Here is an 18,086-nt window from a genome sequence, read left to right on the forward strand (position 1 = left end):
CACACATTTCGTATACAAAGCTATCTTCAAGTCTTCCTTTGTATCAAAACAATCATCTTTCTTGATACGAATAATTTTTGTGTAATAATCAACTGCTATTTTTACCAACTATTCTTCCGGTATCTGAAGTAATTCTGGCATATTCCAGTTATACTCCCTTGGCATTTTCTTCGGGGATTTCTTCTTCTTCTTTTTCTTCTTCAGGGTTATATGAATTACAGAATGGATGTTCAACATGTTCATTCACAGTCGTAACTTCCTCCTCATTATCATCAGCAACATCTTCCTCGGCAGCGGCTGTTTCATCATCAAAATTTGGGTATTGACCAATATCAAAATCATTACACGCAGGGTCTGTTTCTTCTTCTGAAACATCATCAAAATCCGAGTATTGACCAAGATCAAAGTCCTGGTATTGACCAAGATCAAATTTTGAATACCGACTAGTACTCACAATTTTTTCTGTTGGCTCATCATCGTCTAACTGTTAATACGAAAACAGAAATTTGGTGCTGAAAGTTGATTGGATTTGGATTAGGGAAAGGTTGTGGGTTTTGAGATTGTGTTTGGTATTGGAAATGTGGTGAAACAAAATTTGCTTTGTGATGAAATTGTGATGGAACCATTAAATTTTAAGCACCATAAACTGGGGTTGAAAAACTTAGTTGATTACTACCCGCTACTGACCCAACTTCACTACTTCTAGGTTCAACAACATACAATGTAACATCATCTTGCGAAACACTAATGTAAGCAATGAATCGTTCAACATCTCCATTGCCGGTTAACAAATAAACTTTACCTTTTCTCTGATAAGATAGCCTAAATCCACTTAAGGGCTCTAAATTCATTTTATTTGCAACACGTAACATTAGATTTTCATAAGTTAACTTTTTTAATGACAGTTTTAGTTGAAAATTCATGGGTAAAGACATATATTGTAAAACACCATGAACATTCTCCCATGACCCTCCAAAACACAAATTTACCCAAACATGATAGATGATTTCATTATTGTAAATTAATTTACTAAACAAACGAGCTGCGAAACTAAAACCTGTTGCCGGATGGGGAAGGATGTCGTTGGATATAGGAACGGATATCGTCGGAGAGGGTGATAGATGGAGATGGAAAGAGTTGCGATTTAGGGATTTAGGTTATGAGTTGCTTCTGCTACGTAGTTATATACCCAAAACATTTGTGTTACGAAACTAAAACCTGTTGCGAATTTGAAATTCAGTGTTGCGACAGTCAGAATCGCGTTGTGATAGTCAGAATCGCATTGCAATTTACATATTCGCATTGCGAATTCAGAAAATCGCAACGTGAATTTGGAAAATCGCAATGCGATAGTCAGAATCGCGTTGCGAATCTGGAAACTGATTTGCGATACCGGAGATCGCGTTGCAAATTATCGATCGCATTGCGATTTAGTTAGTCATTTTGGCAAATCCAAAAAAAGTTGGTTAAAATCGTATATTAAAAGGCATTTTCGGTCACTGAGGCTATTTTCTCTAACTATTATACATTATTTATTATACACAAGGTTTTTTCATTCAATTAATCTTATTTTTCTCTTTTTCTTTTTACGTTAGTCATTTCTTTTTCTTTATATTTATAATTGACAACGACACCTTTTTCAGTGTTAATCGTCGACCTTCAGTATTCATTGTTTTTTCTTTATTTTATTATGTAATATGTTTGTTTTCTTTTGTTGTTTTTAATTTTAATAACCCTGCCTTTATGACACGTTTTATTCCGTCTTTATAACACGTTCCTTCTGCCTTTTGACATGTTTTCCTCAACCTTTATTACACATTTTCTCTGTCTTTTGGCATGTTTTTAATCGTTTGACTATTATTTTTGTTTATCATTTTTCTCATGACTGGATTTGACATCGTCACGACTGATCAAGATGATACTAATTTGTTATCATGTTGATATTTCCTGCTTTAGACCTCGAATTAAATTTGGATACAATTTTGATTTATGATTTATATTGGTTTTTCAATAGTGTGATTCCTTTTTGTAGTTCATTTGCTAATACGGTCAGATCTGCGAGTATTTATCGTTTATTTGATTAAAATTTTTAATTTTTTTATATGGTCATTGAGTAATTGTAAGTGGTTATTTTCCTATGTTAATGGTTATAGGAAAATATTCTTATTATGTGTTTTAGTTTACAGTTGTGGTTGTAACTTTTATTGTAATTTGAATTTTTTATTTTTGATAAAACTAACGGTAGAGACGGAACGTAGGCCAAGCTAGAAGGGGCCATGGCCTCCTAAAATTTAAATTTTTAAATTTTGACCCTTAAAATTAAAAAAAAAAATCAAATTGGCCCCTCCAAATATTTAGAAATTCAAATTAAATTTTAATTTTTTTAATGTTTTTAATTAAAATCCCTCCTGTATTTTTTTAAAATTTTCATTAAATCTCTTAAAATTTCAAAAATTATAGTTAGATCCAATTTTTTTTTGGAAAAAAAATATAAACTAAACCCTTCAAAAAATTTAAAAATCTTATTTTAAACCTCTATTTTTTTTTAAATTTTAAGTTTGTCTCACTAAATTCTATCACCAAGTTTCGTCATTGACTAGCGGCTTCTATCTTATATATAAAAAATATTTTTATTCAAATAAAATAAAATATATATAAGATTTTATATTGAATATTTGCTATGCTATTGATGGAGGTAAGATATTTTGTATAGGAGTGTAAATTTGGAAAATCATATTAAAATTTTGGGGATTTAAAATTACAAAACTTAAGGCGTGTGAAATTAAACCATCAATAGAAAATATAAAAAATACCTAAATTATTTATTAATCCTGGTGCTAATAGTCGGTCATTTGTATTTTCTTTGTTTCTCATTTATTTTCTTATATCGTATATTTACTTTTTTAATTTATAATAATTCTATTTTTATGGCATGTTTTAGTCCAGTTAATCACGTTTTCCTTTAATATCTTATCGTGGTTCTATGAAAACATTTTTTAATAGTTTGGTGATTACAAAAATAATACATGTTCAGAACTTTCATAATCAATTGGGAACAGACACACCTGCAACAGACACAACTACTGAAATCCAAAAATTCTAAGAAAAATAATATTTTTTTTATCACCAAAGTCACTTAATCACGCGTTTAATTTAATAATTTTATTATAATTTTAAATATTTTTTAATAAAATCTATCTTCATAAAAAAAAACTGATATGGTATAATTTTGGTTCAAACGATGGTCACGTTTTTCTTGATATATTTGGTTATAGGGTTTAATATTCCTTTGTACTCGGATCTTTTGCTTTCCTTATTCTGTTGAATTATGTTTTCCATCGATATCCCTCCTCGTCATAGACGTAGCTAGAAGGGCGCAGGCGGGACCTTGGCCAGTTACCCACCCCCTCAAAAAAAAAAAAAAAAAATAAAAGGATAAATTGTAGTTTTGATCCTCTTACAATTTTGAAGTTTTAAACTGATACTATTTCATTTACCTCCTCAAAATAGTAAAAAGAATAGTTTAACCCTTCAGAAATTATAAAGTTACAATATAATATAATATAATGGTAGAAATAGTTTAACTCTTCTAAAAAAATGTATCCTCTACCTTCGTCCTTATTATTCATTTTTAAACATCTAATAAACTAAATAATTAAAAATCATTATCTTAAAAATCAAATACAAAGTTAATAAATTACGTAAAAATACTTTACTATTATATTATATATTTTTGTTCAATTCATTATATAAAATAAATTTATATACGAGTGATAAAAATCTTCTTTCAAAGAAATCTTTTATAAAAAAATATTTAAAATTTTTGGAAAAAACGAAATTTTGATATTTCACTTTTCATAAACAAGTGTCCTACACAATCAGTAAACGAGTAAATATATTTTTTATATTTTAACTCGATATTTTAAATTGATAGTAAAGGTTTTTTAATTTAAATCATTAACTATGATAAAGGATTTATCAGAATATATTTAAATTATAAAAATTAAATTTAAGTATTAATATAAACACACAAATATCTAATTAGATTAAAAAACTTTAAATATCAAATTAAATCTTACAATTAAATTATAATATTAAAAATATATTTATCCTTAATAATTTTTACATTAAGCATTGAGATTTCGGAAAGTAGAAGAAATTTCGAAAGTGACATAGGTTTTGGGAAATCGTGCGAGCAGCTCTCAATCTTTGTTTCCTTGTGAATGGTGACCCAGCAACGGGTTAATAAGTGTGCTCACTGCGGCTGTCAGCACCAGAACACGTTGTCTCATGCTACGTGTCTCTAACTCACTGGTTGTAGGTCTCCTCTCTTTCACCCAATCCTCTTATGTCATTCTTCCCAGTGTTGCCATCTGGTTACCTTCATTAATTTTTTTAATTATTCATAAAGATCACGCACAAATCAGAATCCTCCTTAATCAAACTGATTCCCAACATAAAATGACAATCTCACCCTTTTCCTCTTTTTCTCAACCAACACGTAAAAAAAGGGAATGGGAGCGAGGACGGAATCGGGAATACAAAAATTAAATTTGTGCGTATATGTGGTGCTTAGATATTTGATTTAGTTTACCCTTTTACCTTATCTTCAACAATGAGATATGCATGATTGATGGAAGGAAAACCACAAACGTTTTGTTTAACTAGTTGCGGCTGCCCATAAAAGCAAACACTTTACCTTCCTCACTTCACTCTTTTTTTTCTTTTTTTGTCTTTTGAGCCGCGAAAAGCAAAAGATGGCATCGGATGAAAGTATGACGGTTGTTTCTTCTATGCTTGAAGATGAGTTTGATGATATTGATGATGTGTTGATCATGATCATGATCATCATGCTCATCCACATAACTTGTCTAGGCTTTCCATGTGCACTAGTTCCATGTCGAGATTATCGATCGAGAGCTTCGATGCTGATGTCGACGAAGAGTTATTCGATAAAGAAGAATCGGTTCAGCTGTCGTCTGATTCCGATAAAGAACCGGGTTGTTACTCTCTCCCCGCGACGCCGCCTCGTCGTCGGAGGAATCGGACCAGGGAGGCGTTGGCTCATCAGTTGATGGGAGTGGTCAAGGATTACGCCAGTGAAAATGAAGGTCTGAAAGGGGGGTTCGGGAGGCCAAAAGGGAGCAAGAATTTGATGAAGAGGAGGGTTATCAGGGAAAGAGGCGCGGATATGGAGGGTAAGAATGGTAGCGAAAAGAAAGGTGGGGATTTAATGGTGGGTTATAGCAATTGCAGTGGAAGTTTCAGCGGGGAAAGTGAAGGGGGTAGCGGCGCCGGCGTGGTGGTGATTATAAGGCCAAAAGGCGGCAAGAGGTCACTGTGTATGGATTTGGAGGAAGTGAAAGCATGTAGGGACCTGGGTTTCGAATTAGAACATGAGCTTATGTTGGAGATGCCCAGTGCCACTGCAGGCCGTGTTTCATTTTCGGGTTCCACTTTCGACACCGCCAGTAGCGGCGGAGATTCTCCCATTGCCAACTGGCGTATCTCTAGTCCTGGTTTGTTCAAAATCTAATTTTTCTTCTGCTTTTGGTGATTGTTTTTTTATTAACATAAAGCATCAACATTTTCAGTACGTCTGAAGGGAATTTGTACTCTGTAATTTTAGGTGATGATCCCAGGGATGTTAAGGCTCGGCTGAAGGTGTGGGCACAAGCAGTGGCGCTTGCATCGTCATCCAGGCATTGCAGTTGACATTCAAGCTTACTCTCAACTATCATCCGCTACTATTTTTGTTTCCCTGCTTTTGTTTTTATTTATTTTTTCTGAAAAGAAGTTTTTCCGAGGTTTATTCTACTTTTCCCGCTTCTGTTAGAGAAATCCAGGCACCCTTTTCAATTATGTATATAGCTTTTGCTCTTGTAAATATGAATATGGTTGGCTTAAACTAGACTCTCTGGTCTCTTCGCTGATGTGATTCTCTATTGTTCGTCTTCAGTCTTATTTGAGTTTAAAAGTGGAGAATTTCGGACGAGTATTATTTGTTCCAAAAAAGTTGCATTTAGAGTCTTGTTCTGCAGATTGAATTACACTCTGTTTTAACCAAACAAGTCAACAATGTCCCCACTCAAAATGATGATTTTCCCAACTTTTTTTATATGCCCAAAGATATAAAGCAAAGCCTATGGGGTCAAATAATCAGGCTCTTTTATAATTAAGAAAGCAAATGCTGAATTTGAAGTCTTTCATCAGCTTGTTTTAAAATCAATGCTTTCTGCATCTTCTCCTGCATATGTTGAGAACTTTTTATCCATCAAACAGATGAAAAGAACAAAAGACTTCCTTATATCACCGATGACATCGCCATACCAACCTTCCAACATGGATTAGGCAATCCCAGACCATAATTAGTTATTCAGGTAAGATGTTTAAACATCCTGCCAACTCGAATTCATTATTCGAATATCTCAGATGCTACAGATTCGAAATAAAGCTAAAAAGGACTTTGGAAAACTGTGGAATATATCTTAACCTGGGATTTCCATGATACAGCAAAATAGAGAAATAAAGGAATCCATCCCATACTGAGTCTGTCACAGATAAACATCCCTTGTCGGTGTTTAATTTCTTCACTTCCTTGCAAATCATCCCAAATCATCATGTATGGCAACCACAAAATAGTTGAAAAGAAAGGCAGTGGCTACCAAAGAGGCGCTTTAAATGAATGATTTGAATTGCAGGCAAAAGGATCCACCATATCTAGCTAGGATGTGGACTTTGAAGTTATGATTGTTAGTCATTGGCCAAACTGAGACCCCCCCCGGGGGCATGTGGAACGCATTAAGGTGATCAAGAAGGCACTAAGCAGATTTAGGAGATTAAATGTCAAACTTGTCGACTCTGAGATCATTATGGTTGATGTAACATCGTCACTGCAGAGAGAGATTAATTTTCAGTCTCACAGTTGATGTTGAGGGGAAATTCAGAAGGGTGCATTAGGTATATATACCTAAGGCCAAGAAACTAGAAAGAGATAATATGTTATATACCTAAGGCCAAGAAACTAGAAAGAGATAATATGTTATATACCTAAGGCCAAGAAACTAGAAAGAGATAATATGTTTTACAATGTACTCGACCGCAAACGTGTGGAAGAGTTTGTAACTAGTGGGGCTCTAGGGAAACAATTGCATTCTTTTACCGTTAGAACAATGCCTCGTCGGTAATTGCATCCGGGATAAATTAGTGTAAAACGGAACTTACCTGAAGCTGGTGGTTAGCAGGTTGTATGCACAGTGAGGGTTCCATGTGTGTTTGGCCTTCTTAAATCTTGAACAGAAGTTACTAAAAATAATATATTTTGCCGCTCAGCTTGAGCATGAAGATTATCAAAAAGTCTTTAGAAACATTGTATTGTTTAAAGGATAATTTTTTAAATAAATAAATAACAAGGAGACATGTTGCTAATCATTGTGATTTGCATATCCTAGAAATCTCGTAGTTTATCAATTTGTCAAAACTAATGAATGTTATAGGCCTTTACATGCAGTCATTGAGGAGTTCTCACTCACTTAAAGATAAGATTATCACAGGGGTACGGACAGTCAATAGCTTATCCAGCTTTCGATCAAAGAACCAGTCTCCAACAGTCACTGTGATTGTCTGCATATTGATAACAAAATCAAATTTGCAAAAGACACTCATAAATTCTGACCAATACGTGCGCATTGAGAATCTATTCACAACGTTACATTCAAGAATTTGAACAAAAAGTTCAGAATTAAGTTTTATTAATAAATGGGACATACCTTGTTTCTAATACGAGGAGAATCATTCTCATACTATGTATCCTGTCTCGTTTCATAAGTGTTTAAAGTGTAGATGCTCTGATATGTATTTAAATTATATTTTATTAAGTTTTGGTTTTAAATGTCAAGTTTTAGTAGTATTTTAAAATGAGTCAAAGTGTTTGAAAAGTCAATGTAACATATCATATTCGTATCCGGGTTGGGGTGTTACAGTAAAAATATTGTTGACCCACCATACAAAGTCTTTTGGGCAAGTAAACTTAATGAGAAATCAGAAATATAAGCCATAACGTCGGCTTAAAAGTGATGATTTTGGTGATGGAATTTGTCGTATGTGTTCTAATGGGGAGGAGACGAGACGATTATACATGCCATGAGGGACTGCCCTGTAACTTTGGAGGCTTTATGTCTAGCAGATCTGCCTCCTTCTATATTTTTTGAGTACTATAGATAGTTATTTATTATGGATGAAGTATTCTCCATTCTAGGAATTGATGCTTTTGCTGGTTTTTTGATAATTCTATGGAATGCCAGGAATAATCGAAAATCCTTTGTTCATTCTGACATGTTGCAATCGGCGTGGCTCTTGATGACTAATGCAAAGATACTATATTAGGACTATTTAAGGTCTATTAGTGTGGGGATGAATACACAACGGTCTGTAAATTCTGCTATACGATGGATTCCACCTTTGGAGGGGGTATCAAAGTGAATGTTGATGGTGCCTTTGTTGTGGAGCGTCGACTGTCTGCAATTGGAGTTGTTGCTCTTGATAAGTGTGGACAAGTTTGTAGTGGTTTGGCCCAGTCTTCTGTTTTGAGGCGGGTTTTGCGGAACTATCTACTTTACTCGCTGGTCTTAGAATGGCTTGTGATATGAGATGGTCTGTTGTTCAGTTTGAAATTGATTCTTTGATGCTCGTCCATAAGATTACACAAACTTCTACAGATATTTCCATCCTCAGGATGTATGTTCAAGAGGCTCGTACTATTTTTCAGGATCATCTTCGTTTTTGTATTTTGTATACTCCTAGAGAATGTAATAAGGTTGCTCACACATTAGAAAGTTGGGCTTTAAATTCGGGTGGTTCTTTATTTTTTTGAGTCGGTTTGTCCCAACATCATTGTTTAGAATGTTAAAAACGATGTCATTGATCTTTGATTAATATAATTTGGGCACTCTTTTCCCCTTATTAGGTTTAGAATGAGTTTTTAATGAATCATATGAGTTTCATTAAAAAAAATATGATTCTGAACAAAGAACCAAAAATATACCTTTCCCACTAAATTTTATCCCACTAACAATTTACATTAGTTAAACACCACTGTAACAAAGAAAAATACATAAATCAGCGTACAGGAGCTGAAACAAGGGATTCATCCTGTATGCTTAACATCTGTCCGACTTTTAGAGCTGCGCCACGCATCCTATATAATGCAAGGGCCAGTATTTCTGCATTTTTTTGGGGACAAGAGTGGTGAAACAGCGGACTGCTTTTCATTTGAGTTTGAAGAACCATAAACAGGCCTATTGGCAGATTCCTGAACTGTCCCCCAAGCAAGACCAGCTCCTAAAGCAGCAAAGCTTTCGATGATAAAAAAAAAAAAAACTAGTTAGCAAAGTAGCATATATATATATATATATAATTTTGCAGTTGCAATATATGATAAAAACATCAAAAGAAACACACAATTTACCCAAACGCCCTAGAAAATGGAGTAGCGGGAACCTTCCTTTCCCTTGGCCTCCGTCTCTTCACAGGTACTGGCGCCTCTGCCGCCGTTTTCACCACTTCGATGCCGTCTACGTATCCTTTATTGTCCGAATTGGATTCACATTCTCTTTCTAATCCATCATTAACAACTTTCTCCGCGAGAATCGGTTGACCATTATTACTGACGCCATTATCAGAATCGACTCTTATATCGTTGGTAAGGCTCGCACGTGCGGTGTCGTTCGAGGAAGAATTCACAACGTCCTCCCCGCCGCCGTCATTGTTGCTGTTGAAGTAGAAGACGGATTCTTTGGGCCTAGGCTTGGAAAACTCGCGGACCTTCCCTTTCGTTAAGCCTGTCAGGTCCGTAGCTGAAACAACAGCGTTTTTTCAGAGAAGAAGCAATTAGGGTTTCGAGATCGCCTTTTTGGGCGTGCTGGGTGGTTTGGGAGCATTTAGCGACCACTTTAGCGATTAAGGCGTGTCCATTCACGAGCCTCCCTAGCTGATTCAAAGAACTCATGGGGTGTATTCAAAGCATCATCTATTTCCCAAAAAAAAAAAAGGTATTTGTACCCTTATTTGCTTCCGAACTAGAAGTTAAACAGCCATAGAGAAGGCAAATTTGAAGAAAGCGAACGAGAAGAAGCAAGTTGTATCCTAAAACGAAGGTTTCAACTTTCGACCGAATTCAAGACAACGTGGGTTTTGTCGTGTCCATGAAATTGCAAAGCAAGCAAGGTGGGTGACGTGGAGCCTTCTTTCCCGGTGAGCCCAAATATTTATTTCCCGTCCTCTTGGGCCTGCTTCAGCCCAAGTCCGGAATGGAGAAGTCGTTATGCCGGACTTTGTTGGTTTAGTTTATATTGTCATCAAAATAGTAGTGATTTATGGGATAATTTATCTTCAAATTTTAATTATCTTATTTGAAGAAAAAATTGAATGAATTTTAAAAGAAACTTCATCCACTCGAGTGAAATAAAAAATAAAGAGACACCTTGTCAAAATTTCTTGAAAACTTTCCTTACATTTCTTCACATGATCAATCTTAAAATACAAAACTCAACAAATAGAATTACATTTATCTATAACATATTTTAATTTCCCATGATAATATCCGGAATAAATTGCATATTTAAGGACTAAACGGAGCATAAGTAAAACTTTAGATATTTAAAATGTAATTTATTCGATTTAGTATACTTTTAAATATATATATTTTTTTAAAATCTAAAATCAATGCATAGCTGAAATTTGGTTTGGGAGATACTTTTAGTGGAAGGCATGATCTGCTGAAAGCGCTTTTACCATGTCGACCGCATAGACCAAAGGCATTGTAAGCTAAGAGTGCCTTGAGCAAAATGCGATTAGTTGACAACGTATTTAATCTACGGAATTGTCACTCATCAAAACTCACAAAAGACAAATTACAATGGGGTCTCTCTTTGCTGCAACGTTATGGGGATTATGAAAAAATAGAAATGAGTTAGTTTTTGAAGATAATAATCAGAGACCAAGTCAGGTTCTTTACTATGCACATAAACTAGCTTAAGAAATAAAGATGGCTATGAATTACACAGTTCACACGCTCATCAGAGAACCTCAATGGGTTAAATGAAAGAAATCTTCAGTTGGTTCATGGATTCTAAACACATGGAGCTCATAAAAGCACAATCAGAATTACTTCAACGAGAGGGTTGATTTACTACAAAAAAGGAAATTGAGTATGTAGATTCACTCTACTCATTGGAAAGACAATAATTTAATTGCAGAATTTTGGGGCTTGCGACTAGCAAAGGATCTTAATATCACAAACCTAATCGTGGAGTTTGACGTAAAATGAGTGGTCGATGCGTTAAACGGCGAAGCAGCCGACGAACATTTAATACATACGCTAGTTAAAGATTGTGACCACTTGACACCTCTTCCTAGAAGGTAATAAATGTGCGAATCACCTCGCAAACCTAGCATGTCATCAATATGAAGCATTAAAAATCTTCGAGGAACCTCCAAATAGTTTGATTCATTTACTTAGTTGTCATGCTCAGGAAAAAATCAGTGTTAAAAACTTAATTAGAATTTAGTTTCAATCTCATCTTATCGTGTGTGTGTGTATATATAGGGTTAGAATCCACTTACACAATGTAAAACTCTTTAGTTTTACACAGATTTAAGTCCATTGGATGAGTAAAAATAGATGGCTGAGATTGACTCCTGATTTTATTTTTCAATGAGTATCTTATCATTTCTTACGGTTAACACAATAACACATACTTTAATTTGAGTATGGCATAGGGACTTAAAATATAGTCTAAATATAATTAAATATTAAAATAAAAACGAAATATAATAAATGATTAATAAAAATATACTCTCTTTCACTTTTTCCTAGAAGTGGGATAAGTATATGCTAAAGCGTTGTGGCATAGTACAACAGTGGGATGTGAATTCAAATAAGGGTTGGTTTTGTACAGGGATTTTTTTTATTTCTTTTGGGATAAATTCATCGTGTCCTCGATTGAATAATTGGTTAAATTTCCTAAGATCAGTTAAAGTATTGTTTTAATATCTGCATAAGAGTTAGTCTTTGCTCTTCCACAGCTCTCTTTGAGGGGTTCATTCATGAAGATGAACACTATTGGGAGGGACACTGAAGCTAAATATGAATGCTTGCTCTTCGGTATGTTATCGTTGTATTCCGATTAATATCTGATTTTGCTCAACAACTCTGATTTATGTGTATTTTTTATTATGATTTACAGACATGGATGATACTCTATACCCCTTGAGTCTAGGTGTCAGCTTGCCGCAAGAATATTCAAGGTATGATCCTAAAATGTTAACATTTTCTTTGTTCTTTTTGCTTGTAGATATTAAAGATGTAAGCAGGTTGACTTGTTTTGCTTGTAGAATACATGCTGCAATATCTTAATATTGAAGAAAGTGAAGTATCAAGAATGTGCTTGGAATTATACAAGGAATATAGAACAACAATGGCTGGTTTAAAGGTGATTGAGATTTGAGAGTTTATCTTCTCCTAATTCCCCTTCTTTTTATGATTTTGTAAATGTTCTTACATCTGAAAAAAGTAACAAATGCACATTTTTTCGGGCTCTTGGCTATGAATTCGTCGACGATGAGTTTCATGCGTATGTTCATGGAAGACTGCCATATGAAAAACTTAAGCCTGACCCGGTGTTAAGAAACCTGCTATCATCCCTGCCACAGCTGAAAATAGTAAGTGAAAAGTTGATCCCTTCAGCCAAATCTAGGGGGAAAAAAAAAACACAGACACCATGTTTTGGCTGTTCTAAGATGTTTGTTGATGTGTTTTTTAGATTTTCACGAATGCTGATAAGGCGCATGCACAACAAGTTCTGAAAAGGTTGGGTTTAGAAGATTGTTTTGAAGGCATCATATGCTTTGAAACTCTTAACCCTCCCCTTGATGCTGGTAGCGTCTGTTCCAAGCCACCAATTCTCTGTAAACCCTCACTGGAAGCTTTTAAAGACACTACTCGGATTGCAAATGTCAACCCAAAGAAAACAGTAGAAACACGGATCTTTCCAGAATTTCAACACATTTTTTCCTGCAACACCATTATGTAATATCCATCTATTCCCCTTTCGTTTTCCTTTCTCAGATTTTCATCGATGATAGTGCTCGAAACATCACAAGTGGAAAAGCAGCAGGGCTTCACACAATTATTGTAAGCTATTATATCATTTCGAATGGCTTCACGTAGAATCCTGCATAACATACGCATAAAACCATTGGCATTCTTTGCTATAACATGCTAGTATAACATGCTAGTATAACAATGGCAGGTCGGGAGCTCGGTCCTTGTTCGCGGTGCAGATTATGCCTTGCATAGCATCCATAATATCAAAGAAGCGATACCCGTTATATGGGACGGTGAAGAGGAGCAGATGGAGCAAGTTATCCAATCTTCTGCAATTGAAACCGTGGTCCTTGCATAGATTTCACTTCAAAGTTGAATATTACAGATTTTCAAGGGAAGCTGTGATTGTTGTATTAAGTACATGGGAAAGTGTTTTTATTAAGCTTATAATATGGACTACAAATAACTATATCCACATGTACTTACAATATAAGAAATGTTTATGTTATGTATCTTTAAGATTCATGTATTAAACACAAATCTATGGGATAAAAAGAATCGATGGGAAGAAGAGATTATCAAAATTAGGAAAATCAGATGTTCCATAAAAGAGCAGGGCTTCCATAAATTCTGCAGGCTTGTATCGCCTTAAAACCGATAAGAATAGCACAGCCATGGCAAGGGCTTACAGAGTACAATCCAAAATTCTCTCAGAAATCACATATTATCAGGTAAAGTCATCCTGCTGCAGAAAAAAAACAATACTAAAATGTGCATTACATGAACAGGCTGTTAGCCTTCTATCGGTAGCTCCCCACAATTAACAATTCTGGATGGCACCTTCGGGCTATCCAACCTACTTGTCTCTTGGGATTCTAGTTTGCGAACAACATCCATTCCTTCAATAACATGTCCAAAAACAACATGACGATTATCCAGCCATGGAGTCTGTAAAACACAAACACAATGAGCCTAGGGGGATAAAAAGTGAACGAAAAACTTAAACCAACTTAAGCTAAAAATTATTGGGCATCTGAATATGTAGAGTAACCGATAACTAACAAGATATACTCGGCTCACAAAGAAACATCTATCTTCAAGTGAACATTTACACATTCTTGATTCCCAAAGGCCATCATAAAACACAATTCCAAAAAATAACGGTGAAATTATCCTATCATAAATTTCAAATCTGAAAAAGACAAGAGATACATAATCAACAAAAGGAATCAAGGCAGCAGCAGCTAGCTCACCTTTACTGTGCAAATGAAGAATTGGCTCCCATTGGTATGAGGACCTGCATTGGCCATGCTTAATACTCCAGGTCCAACATGCTTCACTGCAGATAAAAAAACTCAAAATATCATAACCAGGATAGCAATTCATTACGGGATATAGATTAACGTAACAACACAGAATGAAGCTCCCAAAATTTGAGCTTAGCATGCTCAATCTACAACTTACAGGCAAAGCTCTCATCTTTGAACATGGATCCGTAAATACTCTTTCCACCAGTTCCCTGCAGCCAGCAAAAGAACCAGTTTTCTACTGAGCAATGGGAAGTTCCTCTTACAAAAAGATACTAATACATCTTTAGAAAGCCAAAAGATAAATAAAGAGAGGGATTACATTTCCATTAGTAAAATCACCACCCTGGATCATGAAATCTTTAATGATACGATGAAAGGAGCATCCTTTGTAACCATACCCTTTCTCCCCTGCTAAAAAAAAAGACCCTAGTAAACAAAATACCAAGAAACAAGAAGGGTACTTTCAAAGAGTGGATATGGAAGTCTGAGCTTAGCTTGCCTGTGCTGAGGGCACGGAAGTTCTCAACAGTTTTTGGAACAACACCCCCAAAAAGACCCATCACAATCCTACCAACAATTTCACCTCCAATTTCGACATCAAAGAAGCACTTGGTTGTCACTTCTGCTTGTAACTCAACTTCCTAAATAAAACCCCCAAAATGTAAAAAGATTCTGAAGAATGGATAATTTATCTATTGTAAAGTAACTGATAATAAAGAACATACATTGGCCATGGAGTTGCAAACCATTCTCCGATACTTAACTGAAGAAGATTTAGAAACTTGGGTAACAGGGAAACTTGGTGCATAGTTTAGTTTCGATGTCAAGGCTCTTCCGAGAGAGTTAAAAGTTCGACCTTGGGAGTAACCAGACCATGAATTTGCTATTTGCGGCCTATACGCATTTGAAACATCTTGGCCCTGTAGGAAAGAATTAAAAGGAAAAAAATAAAGACAAAGGATAATATTATGAAGCAAAAGTAAGCATCTGCTAACAATAACTCACCTGGGAAGCGAGGCGTGGGCTATGGACCATCTGCAGTGAGAAGGTGGAAGCCATTGTGGTGGTTGAACAGAGAAAAGAAAATGTTTCAGTTCTTGAGGGCGTCTAGAAAGAAAAGGAAAAGGAGAGTATATATTTTAGAGAGAATCGCGTCAGTGACCAAAAAAAAGTTATAATATACGATTTTAACCAACTTTTTTTGGATTTGCCAAAATGACCAACAAAATCGCAACGCGAAATAAAAATCGCAACGCGATCCCCAGAATCGCAAATCAGTTTCCAAAATCGCAACGCGATTCTTGAAAATCGCGATGCGATAGTACAAATTCGCATTGCGATTTTCCATAATCGCAACGCGAATATGAAAATCGCAACGCGAACACATAAATCGCAACGTGTATCCGTAAATCGCAACGTGTATCCGTAAATCGCAACGCGTATGGGTAAATCGCAATGCGTATCCGTATATCGCAACGCGTATCCGTAAATCGCAACGCGTATCCGTAAACTGCAACGTGTATCCGTAAATCGCAACGCGTATCCGTAAATCGCAATGCGTATCCGTAAATCGCAACGCGTATCCGTAAATCGCAACGATAATCCGTAAATCGCAACGCGTATCCGTAAATCGCAACGATAATCCGTAAATCGCAACGAGAATCTGTAAATCGCAACGATAATCCATAAATCGCAACGAGAATCTGTAAATCACAACACTTAAATTTTGGGTATATAACACTGAAATCATAAACTAAATCCCTAAATCGCAACTCATTCCATCTCCATCTATCACTCTCTCCGGCGACATCCGTTCCTATATCCAACGACATCCTTCCCAATCCGGCAACAGGTTTTAGTTTCGCAGCTCGTCTGTTTAGTAAATTAATTACAACCATGAAATCATCTAATGTTGATCATGTTTGGATAGATTTGTGTTTTGGAGGGTCATGGGATAATGTTCATGGTGTTTTACAATATATGCCTTTACCCATGAATCTTCAACTAAAATTGTCTTTACAAAAGTTAACTTATGAAACTCTAATGCTACGTGTTTCAAATAAATTGAATTTAGAGCCCCTAAGTGGATTTAGGCTATCTTATCAGAGAAATGGTAAAGTTTATTTGTTAACCGACAATGAAGATGTTGAACGATTCATTGCTTACATTAGTGTTTCACAAGATGATGTTACATTGTATGTTGTTGAACCTAGAAGTAGTATTGTTGGGTCAGTAGCGGGTAGTAATCAACTAAGTTTTTCTCAAAACCCACAACCTTTCTCTAATCCAAATCCCAATCAACTTTCAGCACCAAATTCCGGTTTTCGTATTGACCAGTTAGACGATGATGAGCCAACAGAAAAAATTGTGAGTACTAGTCAGTATTCGAAATTTGGTCTTGGTCAATATCCGGACTTTGATATTGGTCAATACACGGATTTTGATGATGTTTCAGAAGAAGAAACAGACCATGCGTGTAATGATATTGATATTGGTCAATACCCGAATTTTGATGATGAAACAGCCGTTGCCGAAGAATGTAATGTTGATGATAATGAGGAGGAAGTTACGACTGTGAATGAACATGTTGAATATCCATTTTGTAATTCATATAATCCTGAAGAAGAAAAAGAAGAAGAAAAAGTCCCCGAAGAAAAGAAAATGCCACGGGCGTATAACTGGAATATGCCAGAATTACTTCAGATACCGGAAGAAGAGTTGATAAAGAAAGCAGTTGATTGTTACACAAAAGTTATTCGTATCAAGAAATATGATTGTTTTGATACAAAGGAAGACTTGAAGATAGCTTTATATACGAAATGTGTGGAAGATGGCTATCAACTAAAAGTTAACAAATCAAGCAAAGATCGTTTCGAAACAAGGTGTATGATTGACAAAAACTGTACGTGGCGTATGATTGCAAAGAGAATAAAAGATTGCAAAATGTTTCAAGTTAGGACTTTTATTGATAAACATACATGTTCAAGAACCCAAGTTTTTCCTCACCATAGACAGGCAAACAAAAAGGTGTTGGGTGGTTTCTGGCTGAGTTAATGTTTTTGAATGGCAGGGTATATCGGGGACATGAAATTATGACTGACATGAATGCTCGGTTCAAGATTAGTATATCATATTCTCAAGCTTGGAGAGCCAAATGTTATGCCTTGGAATTGTTGAGGGGGTCGCCAGAAGCATCGTTTGCCCAACTGCCGGCTTATTGTCACAATTTAAAGCTGAAAAATCCTGGGTCGGTAACTCATATCAAAACAGATAGAGATGGACGCTTTGAGTTGCTGTTTATCGCCATTGGTGCTACGGTTAGTAAATCAATATAATTTGTTGACTCATTTTTGTTAGTTACATGCATTTCACATTTAAATGATTATATTTCTTGTGTATATTATTTTGTAGATTCGTTCGTTTATTACTTGCATGCGCCCAGTTATTATAGTTGACGGAGCACATTTGAAAGGTCGATACCTTGGAGTAAACTTATTAGCAGTAGCCATGGATGCTAACAATGGGATATTGCCAATAGCTTACGGGGTTGGCAAATCTGAAACCTCTGATTCATGGACATGGTTTATGGGGCATCTTAGGGATTGCATAGGTCCTATTAGCAATCTGACAATCATATCCGATAGGGCAAACTCAATTGACAACGCTGTTAG

At 35.5% G+C, this 18,086-nt stretch overlaps 2 protein-coding genes and 1 pseudogene across 3 annotated transcripts; 2 read left to right on the plus strand and 1 right to left on the minus strand.

Moving 5' to 3' along the window:
* Positions 1 to 4,624: 4,624 nt before the first annotated feature.
* Positions 4,625 to 5,779, plus strand: LOC120136356. Its single transcript, XM_039152411.1, has 2 exons — positions 4,625 to 5,519; positions 5,630 to 5,779. Exons 1-2 carry the CDS (start codon positions 4,883 to 4,885, stop codon positions 5,713 to 5,715), a joined length of 723 nt encoding a protein of 240 aa, XP_039008342.1. The 5' UTR covers positions 4,625 to 4,882; the 3' UTR covers positions 5,716 to 5,779.
* A 6,323-nt stretch (positions 5,780 to 12,102) lies between these two features.
* LOC120136377 lies at positions 12,103 to 13,507 on the plus strand (annotated as a pseudogene).
* On the minus strand, positions 13,448 to 15,547 carry LOC120136355 (peptidyl-prolyl cis-trans isomerase-like). Of its 2 annotated transcripts, XM_039152410.1 has the most exons (8): positions 15,421 to 15,547; positions 15,141 to 15,335; positions 14,915 to 15,056; positions 14,735 to 14,823; positions 14,570 to 14,624; positions 14,359 to 14,444; positions 13,886 to 14,053; positions 13,448 to 13,469 (listed from the first exon to the last, which is right to left on the minus strand). In XM_039152410.1, the coding sequence occupies exons 1-7, from the start codon at positions 15,472 to 15,474 to the stop codon at positions 13,898 to 13,900; spliced, it is 777 nt and encodes a 258-aa protein (XP_039008341.1). In that variant the 5' UTR covers positions 15,475 to 15,547; the 3' UTR covers positions 13,448 to 13,469; positions 13,886 to 13,897. The 2 variants fall into 2 exon arrangements, with proteins under 2 accessions (XP_039008341.1, XP_039008340.1); XM_039152409.1 differs by lacking the exon at positions 13,448 to 13,469 and having other exon boundaries at positions 13,729 to 14,053.
* Positions 15,548 to 18,086: the final 2,539 nt, after the last annotated feature.

Source organism: Hibiscus syriacus, unplaced genomic scaffold, assembly GCF_006381635.1.
Source record: "Hibiscus syriacus cultivar Baekdansim isolate YM2019G1 unplaced genomic scaffold, ASM638163v2 tig00110627_pilon, whole genome shotgun sequence".
NCBI classification, from domain to species: domain Eukaryota; kingdom Viridiplantae; phylum Streptophyta; class Magnoliopsida; order Malvales; family Malvaceae; genus Hibiscus; species Hibiscus syriacus.

Coding starts and splice junctions, on each gene's coding strand:
- LOC120136355 (XM_039152410.1), bottom strand. CDS start 15,474: ATGGCTTCCACCTTCTCACTGCAGATGGTCCATAGCCCACGCCTCGCT. Junction 15,057..15,140: donor TTTGCAACTCCATGGCCAAT/GTATGTTCTTTA, acceptor GGTTTTATTTAG/GAAGTTGAGTTACAAGCAGA. Junction 14,054..14,358: donor TCTTCATTTGCACAGTAAAG/GTGAGCTAGCTG, acceptor TGTGTTTTACAG/ACTCCATGGCTGGATAATCG.
- LOC120136356 (XM_039152411.1), top strand. CDS start 4,883: ATGTGCACTAGTTCCATGTCGAGATTATCGATCGAGAGCTTCGATGCT. Junction 5,520..5,629: donor CTGGCGTATCTCTAGTCCTG/GTTTGTTCAAAA, acceptor CTGTAATTTTAG/GTGATGATCCCAGGGATGTT.